At 39.7% G+C, this 19241-nt stretch overlaps 1 protein-coding gene across 1 annotated transcript in view; it reads right to left on the reverse strand.

Moving 5' to 3' along the window:
* The window catches only part of PLA2R1 (phospholipase A2 receptor 1), a 112777-nt gene that overhangs the window by 79915 nt on the left and 13621 nt on the right, over positions 1 to 19241 (reverse strand). The window contains 3 exon segments of the mRNA XM_082464908.1: positions 4236 to 4409; positions 15216 to 15389; positions 18189 to 18572. Of these exon segments, the coding sequence (XP_082321034.1) occupies positions 4236 to 4409; positions 15216 to 15389; positions 18189 to 18572 (732 nt within the window).

Consider the following 19241-nt stretch of genomic DNA (forward strand, 5'->3'; position numbering starts at 1 on the left):
GGGACCAGAGTATGTAGAGGGATCAACAGCAGGTTGGCCAATCCAAAAATGGGCAGAAGACCTAAATAGACATTTCTCCAAAGAATATATACAGGTTGCCAACAAACACATGAAAGGATGCTCAACATCACTAATCATTAGAGAAATGCAAATCAAAACTACAATGAGGTATCACCTCACACCAGTCAGAATGGCCATCATCAAAAAATCTACAAACAATAAATGCTGGAGAGAGTGTGGAGAAAAGGGAACCCTCTTGCACTGTTGGTGGGAATGTAAATTGATACAGCCACTATGGAGAACAGTACGGAGGTTCTTTAAAAAACTAAAAATAGAACTACCATATGACCCAGCAATCCCACTACTGGGCATATACCCTGAGAAAACCATAATTCAAAAAGAGTCATGTACCACAATGTTCATTGCAGCTCTATTTACAATAGCCAGGACATGGAAGCAACCTAAGTGTCCATCGACAGATGAATGGATAAAGAAGATGTGGCACATATATACAATGGAATATTACTCAGCCATAAAAAGAAATGAAATTGAGTTATTTGTAGTGAGGTGGATGGACCTAGAGTCTGTCATACAGAGTGAATTATGTCAGAAAGAGAAAAACAAATACCTTTTGCTAACACATATATATGGAATCTAAAAAAAAGAAAAAAAATGGTCATGAAGAACCTAGGGGCAGGACGGGAATAAAGACGCAGACCTACTAGAGAATGGTCTTGAGGACACAGGGAGGTGGAAGGGTAAGCTGGGACAAAGTGAGAGAGTGGCATGGACATATATACACTACCAAATGTAAAATAGATAGCTAGTGGGAAGCAGCCGCATAGCACAGGGAGATCAGCTCAGTGCTTTGTGACCACCTAGAGGGGTGGGATAGGGAGGGTAGGAGGGAGGGAGACACAAGAGGGAAGAGATATGGGGATATATGTATATGTATAGCTGATTCACTTTGTTATAAAGCAGAAACTAACACACCATTGTAAAGCAATTATACTCCAATAAAGACGTTAAAAAAAAAAAAAAAAAAAAAAGCAGGCTGGGGCCATGAGCAGTGCAAATGCTTCTTCAGCTTGGTGTGGGAGAAAGTTTTCTGTGGGCCCCTTCTCCTAACCATTGTGCCTCGGCTCCTCCTGTTTTAATTCAATTCCAGTTTTGTTATCAATGCTATGTAGAAACATGTGCATTGACATGCTTGTGTAGAAAAATATGCTTATCAAAATTGTAGAATTAGGGGAAATTTTTCTTCGGTTTTCCTTTTTGTGCACCTGAACTTTAAAAAATTACTCTAGAACAAACATGTACCACGCGTGCTGTAATATCTGGGGGAAAAACAGTGTCAGAGACTTTAGTGAAAGTAACTAATTTTGTGACACTTTCAAATGTTGCCATTGAATCTTCTAATCTATAAAGGAGAGCATTGATCCCTTATGATTCATCTGCTTCAGAACCCAATTTATTCTGAGCCAGATGCAGGGGCCCTGCCTAAGACTGAGACCCTGACAGATAAGAGTTATAAATAGGGTGACTGTATGTCCCAGTTTGCCTGGAAAATTCATGGCTTATGCTGGTAGTTCCAGAATAAGTATTGATGGCAGAACCTTTTACTCTTCAAAGGGTCTCAGTTTGGATGATCGATTGTATGGTCACCAAGGTTGTAAAGATTAGTGCATTCACATCACAAGGCTGCAGCACCTTCTGTGATTGGGTATTTCGAAACAACAGTGGAAAACTGGAAGAAGCTAAACCTTTAAGGAAAGAGAAAAAGGTGCTTTATAATTTTGAGATCCCTGAAATCACTGGACAGAAACAGCATAACATTCATGGGCCCTGCCTTTCCAAGTTTCTGGGGCATAAACACAAGTCTCTTCCTAATGTCTATTTGGTTAGTCCTTCCAATAGCACCATTTGATTAAATCAAAACTGGTGTCATCATGACAGAAGGCAGACTGGAAGATGGATTGACAAGATGGAGAAATTTCCACATTTCATATCGGGGTAAGTACCAAGTGATGCTTTCAAGTAATCTACTTAAAATACTTAAGTATTAATTATTCTTACCTTAGAGTTATTTTGAATACCCTCTGTGTGACTGTTTTGACAGTACATATAAAAAAATCATTGTATAATTTCTAATCTGTGTTTAAAAGTACAAAAATAGTCTACTTAGCTTTACAAGTAAATTGGCTCACAATTCTGTAATAGTAAATGCAAACTTAAATTCCTTTGGCTGTTTCCTGGCATTTGTGGCAGTTTAGATAATTCCTTATACCATAGTTAATGTTCATCAGCGATGAACAAGAAACAGTAGACTATTCTCAACATTAAAAAATACCTTGGTCAGAACAAGCTTCTGTCTTTATGAATACTCCTCTGTTTTCCCAATCTAAACAGTCCCCGAAATCTAATTATAAAATTGTGTTATTTAAATCAAAGTCTCTGACATATCTTATTCCTTTAATCTTTATTCAAGTCTGATAAGTCTAAACTCTCTTATTAAAGATCCTAGCAGTCAAAATAGATAACAATTGTAATTCATAAATGGTGCACAAAATTTTCTATAAATACCATTACAGGCTAATAATGACTTTGGAAATGGGTGTTTTCCTGCAATATGACTCACTCAGATCAGTTTCAGTGATAATTTCCCACTTTTGCAAGTCTGTGGGGAAAGGGGCAGGCATATACTGTTCATGCATTTGTTACAATCCTTCTAGAAGTTAGTAATGACTTTCAAAAGCCTTAAAATGTGCTTCCTCTTCCACCCAGTGAATCCACTTCTACAAACTTAGAGAGAAATAATCGGGGATCTATGCACAAAGGTGTGTGAGGGATGGTTTTCCATAGCAACAAATAAGTAAATAAAAACAAAATAAAGAATTTCATCTACCTATCCCTATCTAATATTTGGAGATTAGCTAAATATATTATATCTAACCTGTATCACTATGTAACCATTAAAAACCATGATGTAGATCTATATTTATAGACATGGACAGATGTTCATTCTATGCAGGTAAATTACATAAGCATGTTACTAAACTGTGCGCATAGTTGCTGTTAAATGTTTAACACATACTGAGTGTTTGTTTTGTGTGCCAGGCACTTTTCTAAATTTTCACCTGTTCTATAACATGTAATTCTCACCACCAAAAAGTAGGTATTGTTATTATTTCCACTTGATAGAGGGGGGAAGTTGAGGCACAGAGAGGTTAATTTACTTCTTTAGCACTGCTAGTAAGTGATGGAGGTGGGATTCAAACCCATGCAGGTGGCTCTTTGGTCCCTGTTCCTAACCTCTGTGCAACAACTGCCTCATGTTTTTATTTAATATCATTTTTCATAGATACTATGGATTATGCATGCATTTGTATGTTTTTTTGCAAAAGAAACATGGTTATCTCTGGATTGTGGAACTATGAGGGTTTTTCCTTTGATTTTCTTTCTGTATACTTGAACTTTTAAAATTATCCTAGAATGATTTTATTATTATTATTCTAGAAGAAACATGTGCAATATAATTTGGAAAAAAGCATCAGAAACTTTTAATGAAAGTGACTAATTTTGTGACACTTTCAAATGTTTCAGAAAGATTTTTAAATGCTGCATGTACACGTCTACAAACACATTTAATCTATAAAAGAGAAGTAAAAAGAGAGTTTAGGTGAGAAGGTGAAATAGATCAGACCCAGCTCCTTAGCAGTCTTTTGGCAGTTTATGTTATTACTTTACAGCGTTAGTCAACATGTGTGTGCTTTTGCTTTTCCAATTAAATTTTAAGTTCTTTGGCATCCACTGGAAACCCTACTACTACACACAGTGATGACAGGTAAGATTTTGTTTAGTTAGTAAACAGCTTAATTATTTATAAATGGAAACGGAATGGCTAAGCTCCCCAGCAAAGCAGGAATTCGGACTTAAGTTTAGAAGTCTCCCTATGCACTTGTTGGAGCTGAAAATTCTCCTGGGTCCCTTGCTGTGGCCTCAACTTCTCTTTTCCAAGGGGGAGAAAATAAGAGAGGCACGGCCAGGTGTCAAATGGAATGGCCCAGGGTTCAGTTCAAAATTCTGGATGTGAGTTTGGGCCATGTTAATAACAGAAAAATATTTTCCAAGGGACCTTTTTTTTTCCAGAAGGTATCTTGGCATACATGGACATAACTGTAAACACCAATCATTTTAACTGTACCAACATCAATGTGCATCATCCACCTACTTACTCCTTATGAAATTTTCTTCAGTCTCATCTGCAATACTTAATAAAGCACCTCCTTGCATCTGGCATGAAGAGTGTGCCTCGCTCCAGGAGAGGGAGGAAAGCAGGTTGAATTGGTAGCAAATGTGTGAATTGAGATCCTTCTCCCAGACAGCGTCACAACCCACCTCTGTAGATGCTGAAAACAAAATCCATTAAAACATTATAATCTTATTTTATCTATACGGCGATATATTTCTAAGATGAATTTGAATGGCATGATTCCAACTTGCAACTCCTAAAACTTCAGAGCCCTTATCTATTCTTGATTAGGTCTTTATGATGAAATCTGCATTGTTTTCCCATAAGCACTTTATGGTAAAACTTGTTCAAGATTGAAAGGAAATTCAAGAAATTATCAATAAAGAAGCTCTGATCCTTTCTGGGAAAATGACATCAGCTATTTTTAAGAGAAGGAAATATAATTGGGGTATAGGTATTTGTGAAAATAACATCTGAATTCTTTAAAGTCAGAACTTTATACTGAAAGCTGTGTGAACTGAAGTATTTATTTGAGATAGATGCAAATATTGTTTCAAAAAGCTTTTCCCTGCAAATACCAAAATGCTAGATGGAATAAAAGGGATACAGTAGAAACATGACTCTAAAATGAACAGAAGTTTTCAAATAAACATTGAGAACGGGAGCACTGATATTTAGTTTAAGAGAGTTCTTTCAGTCAAAAGGAGGAGAAGCAAAATCCACTTGCAAAACATTGCCCAAGGATTGTGTAGTTTGCTTAGAAGTAAATTTAATAAAATATGAAACGTGGATCTGGAATCTGAAGTTTATTGAAATAACAGAAAATGAAGACCTACTTTGGGTGCTTTTGCTGAAATTTTAAATCAAACCCTAAGGTGAACCTAAGCAGCGATAAAAATTACCTGAAATCAAACTCAGCCAAAGAATTTCATAATGTAGACAACGTGAACCATGCTACAGCATGAGTGTAACTGATGGTCAGACAATCTGCTAAAATCTAGAACAACTTTTCCCGAAGTACAATCCACAGAGTATCACAACTTCAAGAGCTCTCCAAGAAAAGCTGGGACATAGTGCCTATGTAGCCTCCTCTGGGGAATTCATAATATACAACAGCATAGTAAAGGCTCTGAGAAGTTCTCTAATAAACAGCTTAATTTTAATTCAGTATACTTCAAACTTATTTGACAATGAAATCTTTTTTGTTTTCTTTTTCCCACAATACTTAGTTAGATGGCTCCCTTGGGAATGTGGGAAGTTTGTTTTCATGTCTGGTTGCAATGTGCCTTCCCAGAACTGAGTTAGTTAAGGAGAAGTTATTACATAAATCTAAGGTTGTCTACAGAGTTTCCTGACTGACACATGTTTTTATAGAAGGATCCAAGATTGAAGGAGGATCTGTCACCAAGAAGACAAGTCTATCACCGAGGAAAACTGTAGGAAGAGGAAGAGAAAGGGAGGAGGACATCTTCAGTAATCATCTTGCCCTGGTGGCAGAAATTTCCCCATTGAGTTTGAATCCTTAGAGACCGTCTTCAGTTAAAAAGCTACGCCATCCATGAGACGGACAGCACACTAAGCATTATCAGACATCAGTTTAGCCCTGTTCATCCCGTGTGAGAGCTGAGGCCATGAAAGAGGAACAGGGGAGTGTTTACAATTTCAGTGTGCATAAAAATCATTTAGCCAGCTTCTTAAAAAAACCACAGGTTCCTGGTTCTCAGTCTCAGAGATTTTGAATTGGAAGGTCAGGGGTGGGATTCAGAAAGCTGACTTTCTAACGTATTACTGATTCTAATGCAAATGGTTCACAAAGCAAACACTGGGGAACCCTGGCTTGAAAGACATCATTTGAAGCACTTCCCAAGGAGAGCAGGTATGAGTAGCCTTTGGCTACTAGAAGATAGTAGGATGTCAGAAGGGGAGATAGGAGGAGGATGTCAAAAGGAGAGATCTGGGTATAGGGTACCTGCCTCTCATCTACTGCCTTGGGTAAAGATTTGATAATAAGTCCTAATTATAAGCCTCCATGGTAAGCCATGCCATGATAAGAAAATGTTCGGAGGACACTTCAGTTGATCTCATTCCCATTTTTGCCAAGAGTTGGTCCTGCCCTTTCAACAGGACATGGATTACGCTACATAAAACAGCTTTTTGCAGAAATCTGCCTGAATTCTCTACATTAAACAGTTAAGATGAGAGGCTTGCAGGTGATCCTGTCTGTGCTACAAATTACATTGCCCAGTTTTGTTAGATTTCCCCTGGCTTTGTGTTATCTGTGCCAGTTCTTAAGGTTAATCAAAAGGAAAGTCCCGGTCAAATGTTTGCAAAAGGTGCCCATATTCTTCTAACAAGGTAGTCCATTTGTCATTAAAATTTGGTTTTAACTAAAATATAAGAATTTGTATTTCTATGCCGTCAGACACAAGTCCTCTCTTTGCATCTCTAGATGGGCTGCATGTGACTGCATGGATCTGATTTGAAGATTTCATGGTAACAAGTGGAATGAAAGTGCCACCTTGGGCCTGGGTACTGTGATGTGTTCTTCTGATCTCCCTTCAGGACCAAAGGCTTTATTTCCCCAGCTGCCAGCAGACACCTCTCAACATGAAGCCTTCTTCAAGGATTGCCTTGGCTGAAGAGGCTCTTTGCCCAATATCACTCTCCCTTCCTAAGGGCAGTCTGCAAACCATGACTGGTCAGTGCACGGCTATAAGACCCCTCCTCTCACCCCAACTAGGGGCAAATCCAGCCTGAGAACTCCTTGTGGGTCAGTGTGGGTAGTCACCAGCCCTGCATCACCGTCCTGTGTAATCCTGCTCTCCTCCCTTCGATCCTGAGACCCCTCCCCAGGGGGCCTCCTGCATGCTCATCTTGGCCTCGGAGACTGTCCCCCGGGAACTCCCTTGCCACAGGGTCCCGTCCTGGCCTGGGGCATTTGCGTGTATTTACTCTTAATCCTCTTGCTTATTCATAACTAACTTCTGCTTCTAAGCCACTGAAAATTGCAGGCTGGTACATTTACTTTTTCTTGAAAAATTCTAATCTAAGGGATACCATCAGATTGTTATATTTCTTTGCATCTTTGGTTGTCTTTATATCATCTCTTCTGTCGCTAAATTCTGAGCTCCTTGAAGGAAGCAACTATGTCCTATATATCTTTGCATCTCCTACTGTTTGAAGAAAGATTGCCAAAATCTTTTGCATGATAGTGATTGTTTTTCCCTTGCAAAATACACCTTTCTTCTAATGAACTGAAGTATATTCACGTCAACACCGATTTTATTATAGATTATGACTGAGATGCAGCCATTTCTCCTTCTCTATTAATATGGCTTTTTTGTCATCCCTAAGGATACAGCTTTGTCATTGTCCCAGGTGTATCTTTCCTGCCACTTTAAAAAATGGTTGAATTCTTTAAAAAAAAAGAGCTCTTATACTATTCGAGCAACTCCAGGCTACAAAGGTACTATTTTTCTCTCTCTTTGGTCTTTCATACACTCAGCAAATAGTTATTGAATATCTGCTCCCTGAAAAGTGCTTTGTTGGTAGATCTCATGTAAAAGGGATACCAAACCAAGTCAGGACTTCCTGCTGTTCATCCCCAATGCCTTACATGCTCCTTGGTAGCCCTGATCACGGTTGAGATTAAATGACACGTTATGGGATTGCTTATTGATTGTCTGTTTTTCCTGATAAAATTAAGTATCAGGAAAGCAGGTACCGTGTTCCGTCTTTTTCATGTTATTTCCCAAGCTTGCCCATCAGAATTTAAAGGCAGTTAGGCAGAGGAGACTATGCTATCAAAGGAAGCTGAGAAGTGGTGGCCACAAAGGAAAAAGGAAAACTAGTAGGTGTGGGTCCCAGAAGCCCAAGGAAAGAGATGGTGTCAGTTTGTTACACGTTGTTGCATCTTTCAGTAAGATGAGGACTGAGTCCATTAGTGACTTTATGGAGCGCGTTCCAGCAGAGGAACCCAGTCATCTGCCTGCTCCGTGCCTGCACCCAACAGATGAGCACTGCCAAGGAAAGTCATCCGATGGGTTCGTTATCAACCACCCCCGATACTTCCTGGAAACATTACCGGTTTTCCCTAATAAGCTTGCTCTCCCAGCAGCCACAGTGTTCATTTCACACCTTTCCTGTTGTCCAAACCTCTCACTCTTTCTTCCCCCTCTTCAGAGAAAGTCCACAGCCACTGGACTAGTTTCTCCTCATTTTCCCCATCACTTAATCCATAAACCTTCTTGGACCTGTACTATCCTCTCCTTCTTCCCTCCCATGGAGAAGTTGTCTTTACATCCATAAAAGGTCAGTCTGTCCATCTATGATCTGGACCCTACTTCCTTCTGCCTTCTGAGAGACCATATTTATTTCACCAATTGTTTCACTTTCCTGCATCCTCAACCTCTTTCTGTTAGATCCTTTCCAGATGCATTCAAAGATGACCTAGCAGCTCTCATCCTTAAAAGACAAGAAACAAAAAACTCCCTCCCTTGGCCTCCCCATCGCAGTCTCTGCCTTTTCTCTACCCCCATTAATCACATATTTTTATACGTATGCTGTCTCCAATTTCTCATCTCTCATTTACTCTTTAAAAAAAAACAGTTTCACTGAGATATAATTAACATGCCATATAACTCACCCATTTAAAGTATACAGTTCAATGGTTTTTAGTATATTCAAAGCATTGTGCAACTATCACCACAATCAAGTTTAGAACATTTTTGTGGGAACCCAATTCCCATTAGCAGTCACTTACCATTCTTCCCTCAGTCCTCACCCCTACCTCCAGCCCAAGGCAACCACTAAGCTAGTGTCTGTCCCTATAGATTTGCTTATTCTGAACATTTCACATAAGTGGAATTATACAGTGTGTGATCTTTTTGTGACTGGCTTCTTTCACTTAGCGTAATGTTTCCAAGGGTCATCCATGTTGTAGCATGTACCAGTACTTCATTTCTTTACATTGCCCAATAATATCCCATTAAATACTACTGGGTATACTACATGTTATTTATGCATTCATCAATAGGTAGACATTTGGGTTGTTTCTATTTTTTGGCTATTATAAATAATGTTGCTATAAGCATTTGTGTAAAGGTTTTTGTGTAGGTATATGTTTTCATTTCTCCTGGATATATACTTAGGAGTAGAATTAGGGGTCATATGGTAACCCAATGTTTGACCTTTTAAGGAACTGACAGACTGTTTTCCAAAGCAGCTGTATCTTTTTACAATCCTTCCAGCAGTGGATGAGCGTTCCAATTTCTCTATATTCTTGTCAGCATTTGTTATTGTCTGTCTCTTTGATTGTAGCCATCCTGTGGGATGTAAAGTGGTATCTCACTGTGGTTTTTGTTTGAATTTCCCTGATGGCTAATGATACTGAGCATCTTTTCATGTGGTTATTGGCCATTTGTAAATCTTTTTTTGGAGAAATGTCTATTCAGACACTTTACCCATGTTTAAATTGGGATTTTTGTCTTTTTATTATTGAGTTATGAGTTCTTTATATATTTTAGATATAGGTCCCTTATTAGCTATCTGATTTGCAAATATTTTACCCCATTCTGTGGGTTGTCTTTTCACTTTCTTGACTGTGTCCTTTGAAACACAAAAATTTTTGATTTTGATGAAGTTCAACTTATCTACTTTTTTCTTTTGTTGCTTGCATTTTGGTGTCATTTCTAAGAATTCATTGCATTTTCAAGATCATGAAGATTTACCCCTATGTATTCTTGTAAGAGTTTTATAGTTTTATCTCTTCCATGTACGTTTTAAAAATCTATTTTGAGTTAATTTTTTTTATAAGGTGAGAGATAGGAGTTTAATTTTATTATTTTGAATGTGGAATCCAGTTTCCCTGCACCATTTTTTGAAAAGACTATTGTTTCCCCGTTGAATTGCCTTGGCATCCTTGTCAAAAATCAATTAATCATAAGTGTGGCCTCTCAATTTTATTCCATTTTGACAGTATCACATTGTCTTGATTACAGTTGCTTTGCATAAGTTTTGAAAATGAGAAGTGTAAGTCCTCCAACTTTGTTCTTCCTTTTCATGATTATTTTGGCTCTTCTGGGTCCTTTGAATTTCCATGTGAATTTTAGGATGAGCCTGTCAATTTCCACAAAGGAGTCAGTTAGGATTTTGATAAAGATTGCTGTAGTAGTGCCATCTTAGCAATATTAAGTCCTCGATCACATGAACATGGAATGTCTTTCCATTTATTTAATTTTCTTTAATTTCTTTCAACAATATTTTGTAGTTTTTAGAGATAAGTTTTTCATGTCTTTTGTTAAGTTTTTCCTAAGGATTTTATCCTTTTGGATGTTACAATAAATGGATTTGTTTTCTCTTTGTCTCTTTTTTGATTTGTTTTCTTAATTTAATTTCTGGATTGTTCATTGCTACAGTATTGAAGTACAGTTGATTTTTGTATATTGATCTTGTATCCTGTGAATGAGTCTATTTGTTGTAGTAGTTTTTTTAGTGGATTACTTAAAATTTTATACATACAGGATCATGTCATCTGCAAATAGAGATAGTTTTACAACCCCCTTTCCAATCTGGATGACTTTAATTTTCTTGTCTACTTGCCCAGGCTAGAACCTCCAGTACAACGTTGAATAGAGGTGTTGAGAGTGGATAGTCTGTCTTATTCCTGATCTTATGGGAAAGCATCTAGTCTTCTACCATTAAGTATGCTGGCTGTGGGTTTTTCAGAGATGCCTTTTATCAGGTTGAGGAAATTCTCTTCTGTTTTTAGTTTAGTTTTGTTTTTTTCATGAGGGGATGTAAAGTTTTGTCAAACGTTTTTTCTGCACCTATTGAGATAATTGTGTGTCCTTTCTCCTATTTATATGTGTATTACATTAATTGATTTTCAGATTTTCAAGCAATCTTACATTCTTGGGATAAGTTCCAGTTGGTCATGGTGTACAATTCTTTTTATATGTTGTTGGATTCTGTTTACTAGTATTTTGTTGAGGATTTTTGCATGTATATTCATAAGAGATATTAGTCTGTAGTTTTCTTTTCTTGTGATGTCTTTAGTTTCAGTACCATGGTAATACTGGCCTCATAAAATGAATCGGGAAGTGTTCCTTCCTTCCTCTTCTGTTTTTCTATTTACTCTTTAACCCACTCAATCGGGTAACTAGAGTATATCTTGTCAAGGCCATCAATGACCTCCATGTTGCCAGATCCAACAAACACTTAGTTTCAGACCTTGTCAAATCAGGCCCTTCAGCAGCATTCACCTGAATGTGAACTTCATTAGGGCAGGCACCATGACTTTCATCTTTCACATTTGTGGTTATAATCACAGCACCCATCTGAGTGCTTGGTGCATAGCAGGTGTTCAATACATATTTGTGGAAAAGAGTGAATGAATGGTTTGTGGAAATGGAGGTCAGGCATACATCTTCATAGAAGCCAAGAAGAGACAGTGCTCTGAGGAACAAAAGCAAGGTGAAGGTGTGTAGACAATTCTTTTGAGAAGTCTGTCTATGCAGGGGATGAGAGAGATAGGTATTTTCGGGAGGCTGAAGTGGAGATGAAGGAGTTGTATTATTTTAAGATGTTATTTTAAGACGTGAGTAGGTTTAACTGCTAATGAGAAGGATCCATCATTCATCTATCTTAGAGTAGGAGTGTGCATTGGAATCACCTAGAAGGCTTGTTAAAACACAGATTGCTGGGGCTGTACTTCTAGAATGTCTGATATAGGTGTCTGGGATGTGGCTGGTAATTTGCATTTCTAGCAAGTTCTCAGAGAATGCTGATGCTGCTGGAACCACACTTTGAGAAACACTGAGATACAAGTTGGAGAAGATTGGATGGGAGGCTCCAGAGTCCAGATGGCGAGATTTGCCCTAGGTAGGAGGAGGACCACTATTGCACAGGAAGGAGAAAAAGGAGATGGGTGCAAACCCACGTAGGCTTAAAGGTTTGGGAGCAGGAAGTTGTCAAAACTTCCCTTCTGATGGATCCCGTTTTCTTTGAGAGGTAGGGATTGAGGTCATATCTTAAGAGTTGGGAAGGAGAATGTAGGGCAGGGTTAGAAGTCAGGGGAGAGTAGAGAGGTTTGTATGACCCTTGCCGGGAGTGAGAGAGCAGCATGACAAGAGACACGTAATAATACTGCTGACAAAGCCAAGGTTGGCACTCATACATCAATATTGGTACCTATCTGCTCTGTTACATCATTCAAGTTACTGATAAAAATTGTATCAGGTGAATAAGGTTCCAGGGCAATCAGATCATCCCAGAGGTTGGTACCCTGAAAATATCTCAAACTAACTAAGCCTGACTGTCCAGCTATGTAAGACACACAACCAGGACGGACATAGTATGACACAGAATTGCCTCTAAACAAACCCAGAAAGATTCCTCTATATCATCCTTGTTCTAGAAGATCTATAGTGACAGATGTTTTATCATATCCCTCCCTGCTAGTGTGTTTTTATATGTGTTTATTAGCACTAAATTTACATTGTGCTTACTTACAATCAACATTTTTAAAAAAAGGCATCATTCTACATTGAGATACTAAAAAATTTCTGTGCAAGAAAGATGAGATACAGAAGTATGAATCTTTGCTTTAATGTACTCACTCCTCTCTGTTCTGTCCACTTTTTGACCCCATGGAAAGAGCTATCTGCTTGCTCAGATTCCAGTCTCTGGCACATCATTTTGAGTTAAGTTGGCCACCAGGAACCAAAAGTAACAAGAAAGCAAGAAAACTGGAACTGTAATTTAGCACTGCACAAATAAACATGCTTTCTGCTGGTTGTGGTAAAGGTTAGGAGAGTTGGAATCTGGCAGGCTGTCAAGTGGAGGACGTTTCTGAACTGTAGGAAGCTGAACAAACAGATAGTCCAGGGACTGAAAAGCCCTGGGCACAACTAAACCCAGGCTTCCACCTGGGAAACCATAACTGGCTAAAGTGACAGAGCATGGTGACAGTGCTCTTCAAAGGATCTCAAGGAGAATAGTGTAGTTTAAAACATAGTATCAGGGCCATGTGAAATACATGTTAATCTTATTAGTATTGGTTTGTTTACTTTTAATAATGACATCTACTGGAGATGGAAATGGAAAGAGAAGATGATGTAAATAATGTGACATCTGACTCAAGAATCCAAGGAGTGTAGGGATTACATGCACGTACACCTCCATACAGACATTCAGATTCAGATAGAGAAGGCTGATGATCTGACAGTTAATAAATGATGAAATACTTTCATGCTGGTTGGTGAAGAGCTGCTGTCCTGAGCTCCTCAAGTGCCCCTTTCTGCCTCAGCATCCCCTCACATTACAGCAGATAAGGGGTTAATACCAGCAGTGGGCCTCTGGGACTCCTAACCTCCACATTAAGGTCTCCACTTGGATTGACCAAGAGCTCATACTAGATTGGTTGCTAAATGTCTTGACATCACCCCTGTATATAGATGTATGTTGTGTAGAACTACCTGCATATTATGAATTGTCTGATGAAGAATTATCTGCCACAGGATCACCTGGGCCACTTGTCAAAAATGCAAATGCTCACTGCATCTCCGGGACTGGGCGAGGTTATATGTTTTAAACTATCCCCCAGGTGATTCTAGAGCATCATGTCAAATATAGTCTGCATTTCCAGGCATGGAGCAAATCTGTCTGTCCTGTATTCCATCTAGAGGCCAAGTTCTTTGAAGAGAGGGTCCTAAGTCCTAACACTATGCTTAGCTTAGTGCTGTTGACAGATAATAAAGAGGTAGGATCATTGATTCAGAAGCACATGCTGAAAGGATAATTTAGGCCTGATGATGATATGATGATGATGATGGTAATCCTGGTGAGTACCAGGTACTATGATAAGTGGCTTAGATGCATCATCTAATTGTATCCTCTCAATAACCCGAATAGGTACTGTTATTATCTCCATTTTATAATGAGGAAGCTGAGACTCAGGATCTCATTGTTGGGAAGAAGCAGGACTCCAAACTTGGTCTTTCCAATTTCAAAACCTACACTCTTTCTTATTCACTAAGCTGTACTGGCTCTTAGATTAGAAAACAATTCAACAGGCAATTTATAAATCAGATTCTTTGGAGTTAATCTCCTCAATTTCTTTTTGTTTCAATTTCTTTGTGGCATTTTGTTAACTATGTGGAGGGAATGTAGGCATGGAACATGAAGAGATTATAAAAGCCATATTCTCTGCCTTGCAGAAACCAAGGTGAAGGAAATTGAATATAGAAAGTAGAAGGTATATATAAATAACCCCCAATACTTAAGAACCACTGGAAACCTTTAAGCTAAATGAAAATACAATGAAATAATAAAGTACTAACTGACAAAAAAAAAAATTTAGAACATTGCAGCTGTCATTGGACCTTGAAAATCGGGTTAAGAAGAGAAAAAGATTTTGAGGTTATAGCTAGAAATCGAGTAACAAGGAAAGGGAATCAAGACAAGAACTCATTGTCGAGAAATAACGAGGGCGACTGCGATTTTAAAAAGATCATCAAGGGCCAGCTGATGCCTGGACTTGACAATGGGCAAGGCAAGCAGTCAGGACATGGAGAAGTTAAGGCAGCTCATAAGAGGGAGTGGATTGGAAGGATAACTGAGCTTTATACGCATTCAGGTTTGTTTGAAGTATCCTGCCTGGAAGCTGGGATTAATGAGATCACAGAGTATTATAATTTGATTCTGGTTAAAGCATCCTTATGTACTGAACTTAATGAGGAATGGCTAATTAACATCTTTTGAACTTAAGGAAAAAAAGGAATATACATCAGAATTGTCTTTTCAGGGCAAAAACAAACACAAAATCAAAGTCTGGATAAATGGAATCAAAGAGCTTATTCAGATTTTAGTAGATCAATCTCAGTGCTTTCCTTTAGATACAATAACTTTCTAATCATCCTTGATTCCTTCATGACATATGGGGAAGACTAGATTTTATTCTTACTGGGATCTGGGCAAAATCCCCACTTCTCATCTCTTTCGTATCGGCTGGTCGTGGCACACCACAGCAAGTTGTCTTCCCGCCCTTCCCGGGTACATTCATGATGCCACTGCCGGTTATACTGGAAGGGAAACATGCACGGTGTCCCATGGGCGTTCCCTTTGATTGTATACAAATCTAGGAGAAAGAAAAGGACAAAGTCAAATAAGTAGTATGTCAGCTTTATCTTTGGAAACTGTCATAAAGTGAATGCATTTTTTATCGACTGAAAACCTACACTGGGCAAGGCCCTCGGTTTACCACAGTGAACCCTCAGGACCTCAGTGTCTAGTGTATGGAAAAGTGCAAGGCTGAGTGCTGTGTTCAGGGGAAATGCTGATAAATGGTTTGTTTGTATGTTTATCTCCTTGTTTATTCACTATGGTGCACTGCTACAGTAGCATACATATTTGTGAATGGATGAGAAGAAAAAATTTATCTATTTATTATTATTTTTATTTAACTATAGTTGATTTACAATATTGTGTTAGTTTCAGGTATACAGCTTCAGATTCTTTTCCATTATTGGTTATTTCAAGATATTGTATGTAGCTGGAGATTTCACTTTAAAATGTCTTCCAGTCCCCAAATACATCAGCCATCAGCATCTGAATCTCGAGGTTCATAGGCATTTATTAATTTATTCATTCAGCAGACATCTGTTGAGCATTTAATGTGTCCAGCACTGGGTATATGATGTAATAGTGAACAAATGAGTAAAAGTTGGCTTTCATATGGAGCTTCTGTTCTAGTGGGGAGAAAAAAAGAGAAAGCAAATGTACAAGTAAACATGTAATTTCAGGTAGTGATAAGTACCATGAAGAAAAACAAAATACTGTAAGAACAGAATGACTGTGTGTGTGTGTGTGTGTGTGTGTGTGTGTGTGTGTGTGTGTGTGGGAAGGGGTGGAGGCACTAATTTTGATAAGGTGGTCAGGGAAGGCCTCTGAATAAGAACCGGGGGAAGGGAGGTTTAAGTCTTTGGAAAAGAGTTCTTGGGGCATAAGGAGCAGCAAGTATGGGGGACCTGCGACAAGAACCGTGCGGGGTGGACGGGGAGGAGGAGGGAGGCCCAGTGCGAAGCGGAACCAGGAAGGGCACTGGAGCGTCAGCTCACAGAGGGCCGGCTCTGCCACATCATGGGCTTTGACCTTTCCCCTGAAGGCGGTGGGAAGTCATCAGTGGGTTTTGAATGGGAAAATCACATGATCCGAGTTTTAAAGACTCACGGGGTGCACAGTGGCAAACAGAATGTACACAGAGAGAGGGCAAAGTGGATTCCCGGCTGGAGGCCCCTGCAGTGGTCTAGGAGAAAGATGGCCCTGCTGAGTGGCCGGCTGGCTGCTCCCTCAGAGTATTTCAATGATCAGTCGTCCTTGGCCTTAAGCAGGAAACAACAACTTTTCATGACTCAGCTGGGGCTTTCTATAGTGAGGGGGATCAGGGCCACCCTCAATTAAATCAGTAGATCCTGGAGCGAAAGGGCTGGCAGTGGAGATTCCCACCCTCTCCCACAGCTGGTGGGGGAAGGGTGTTGCCTGAGCTCACTCCACACCATCAGCCCTAGAGGTTGAGGCTGTTAGGAACTACTGGTATACCAGGACACATCCTCTTGTTTCCATCCTCTGCCTTCTACTCAGTCTTCCTCTGCATGCATTGTGAGTGTGGGCATATGGCTAAAATGTTAACCTGGAACAAAATGCCAAGTTCTTCCTTAGAACTGTAGATTATTCAGAGTGCTGGTTTGCAGCGCTTGCTTTATTGTAGTGAGTCCTGAAAATGGCTTGCTCTTGGCTCTGTCTCTCTTTACTCATTTCTCGCAGGTACGGGAGAAAGTCTTGCTTGAGATCTCGGTAGCTCCGTGCTCTGCTTCCTAGAGTTCTTAGAAATAGAAGCTCTTATTAAGCCATAATTCTACAGAGCACCACGAGGGCAGGGACCACACCTGTCTTGTTGGCCTTTGTAAATCAGATGCCCGGCACAGAAAGTCAGTGTTCAATGAATGCGTGATGGACGGTGAATGGGTGGATGAATGAATGAAGAGAGCTACAAAACAAAACCTGACAAACAGGTTTGAGGTTTCAGAATCTCCGAACTAAGCTGCTTTCTTTCTCTGTTTAAAAATACCAAATATCACAGAACTATGGAAAATGAAAACACCTCCCCCTACCCGCCACCAAAACCATGCTTTCCTGCTCCCTGGCACACACCAAATAACCCCTGACAATAGTCTGCCTTTAAATGCCTTGTAACATGGGACTTCCCTGGCAGTCCAGTGGTTAAGACTTCGCCTTCCAATGCAGGGGGTGTGGGTTTGATCCCTGGTCGGGGAGCTAAGATCCCACATGCCTCGGGGCCAAAAAACCAAAACATGAAACAGAAGCGGTATTGTAACACATTCAATAAAGACTTTAAAAATGGTCCACGTCAAAAAATCTTTAAAAAAAATAAATAAATAAAATAAATGCCTTGTAACATGACCACCACACGGACACCAGCCAGGCCTGAGGAGGCACTGAGGTGCCCTGCAGACACACTCTATACATGGGACAAAGTTTCTACAATAAAAGAAATATTGACAGGAGAGGCTCTTATTTTCATCCTGAAAGTCTAACTTCAAAAAATCTTTTCCTTCTATTTTTATTTTCTTTCTCCCTCTTTCTCCTTTCCATTGATTCCCAAAGTTATTTCAGTGTTTTCTCCTCTAATACCTTTAAATTCGCAGTTCTGCTTCTTTAGCAGAATTTAGCAAGCCCATTCCAAGACTCCAGTAATCTTTTTACATTGAGTGAGTAAGCAACTAAATTGTGTTTAGTAGAAGTGTCTGGAGGTTCTAGGTGCTGTGTACCTCTTTCATATATTTTACAAATCTTTACTTATGGGCAAACTTGCTAAACATATCACTTCGTGTGTACTTTGGTTGAAATTCTTTTTTACCTTTGTGCAGATATTCACAAATGCCTCCACCGCCTGACGTATAGGAAACCCACTTATGATGATATTTCCAGGAGGCCACAAGCGTGTTGTCGTGCTTCACCTGGACCATGTACTGGAGCGGGCCGGTGATCATCTTCCTGTTACAGCGCCACTTCAAGGAAATGTGGGTGGAATCACACTCGTATGTGCTCAGCGGCTGCTCTGGATTAGACACATTCAGGCCCAGGCAGCCGCTGCCTCCGATGTTAAAGAGGTGGTGGTTTGAAACCCACTTCCACAGCATGTACTTGTTGGGTGGTTTGCAACTCTCCAGGGTCAGTGTAGATTTGCCAGCTTGAATGCATTTCTCGAGGTTCTCACTTTGGATAATGAAGATCCCTTTATCTGAAACAGCAAAATAGAAGATATGGTATAGAATCCTCATATATAATTAACCAGTGTCTGGAGGATCCTAATGTGCATGTCTGAGCTGTGATATGTCACACTGACAGCTGTCGCAAACAGATCTGAATTTAATGCGTGAGGTCCACCATGGGGGCTTGATTTGCACAAAACAAAGGAGTTTCTTGGGAAGCATACATGGACTTATTAGAGCTAATGGAAAACCTCTGGTCTAAGACTGCATTGGCCCTCCAGTAACAAGGGATGCTTGTGAATCCACTCCGGAATGGTACTGATAGAAAAGGAGCTTGCCACAACTGAAGAGAGAGCGGGGATTGGTGATAATACTCAGCGCTGCAAGGGAGAGACATTGGGTGCCCAGAGGCTTGGTGACACTTTGGTTTTCTTCAGACAAGTGCCTGAATGTTAGGAATATGGCAGCTGAATCAAGAGCCACTGAAATGAAAATTTCCACCATCAAATTTCAGTAGAAAACCTAAAGGATAGAAGTCAAGGGCTGCTTTATGTCTTGATACAAGACGCAATACTGGTGAGAAAAAATGCTTCTCCACATTTGTTTTCTGTGCTGGGTCCATCAGGATTAGAAGGGTGGGGACATACGCTACGGGGATGGCCTCCTCCTGGGAGCATCCTTGTTGGGCAACAGCAGAC

This window comes from Balaenoptera physalus, assembly GCF_965194825.1.
Source record: "Balaenoptera physalus genome assembly, chromosome: 6".
Lineage (NCBI taxonomy): Eukaryota > Metazoa > Chordata > Mammalia > Artiodactyla > Balaenopteridae > Balaenoptera > Balaenoptera physalus.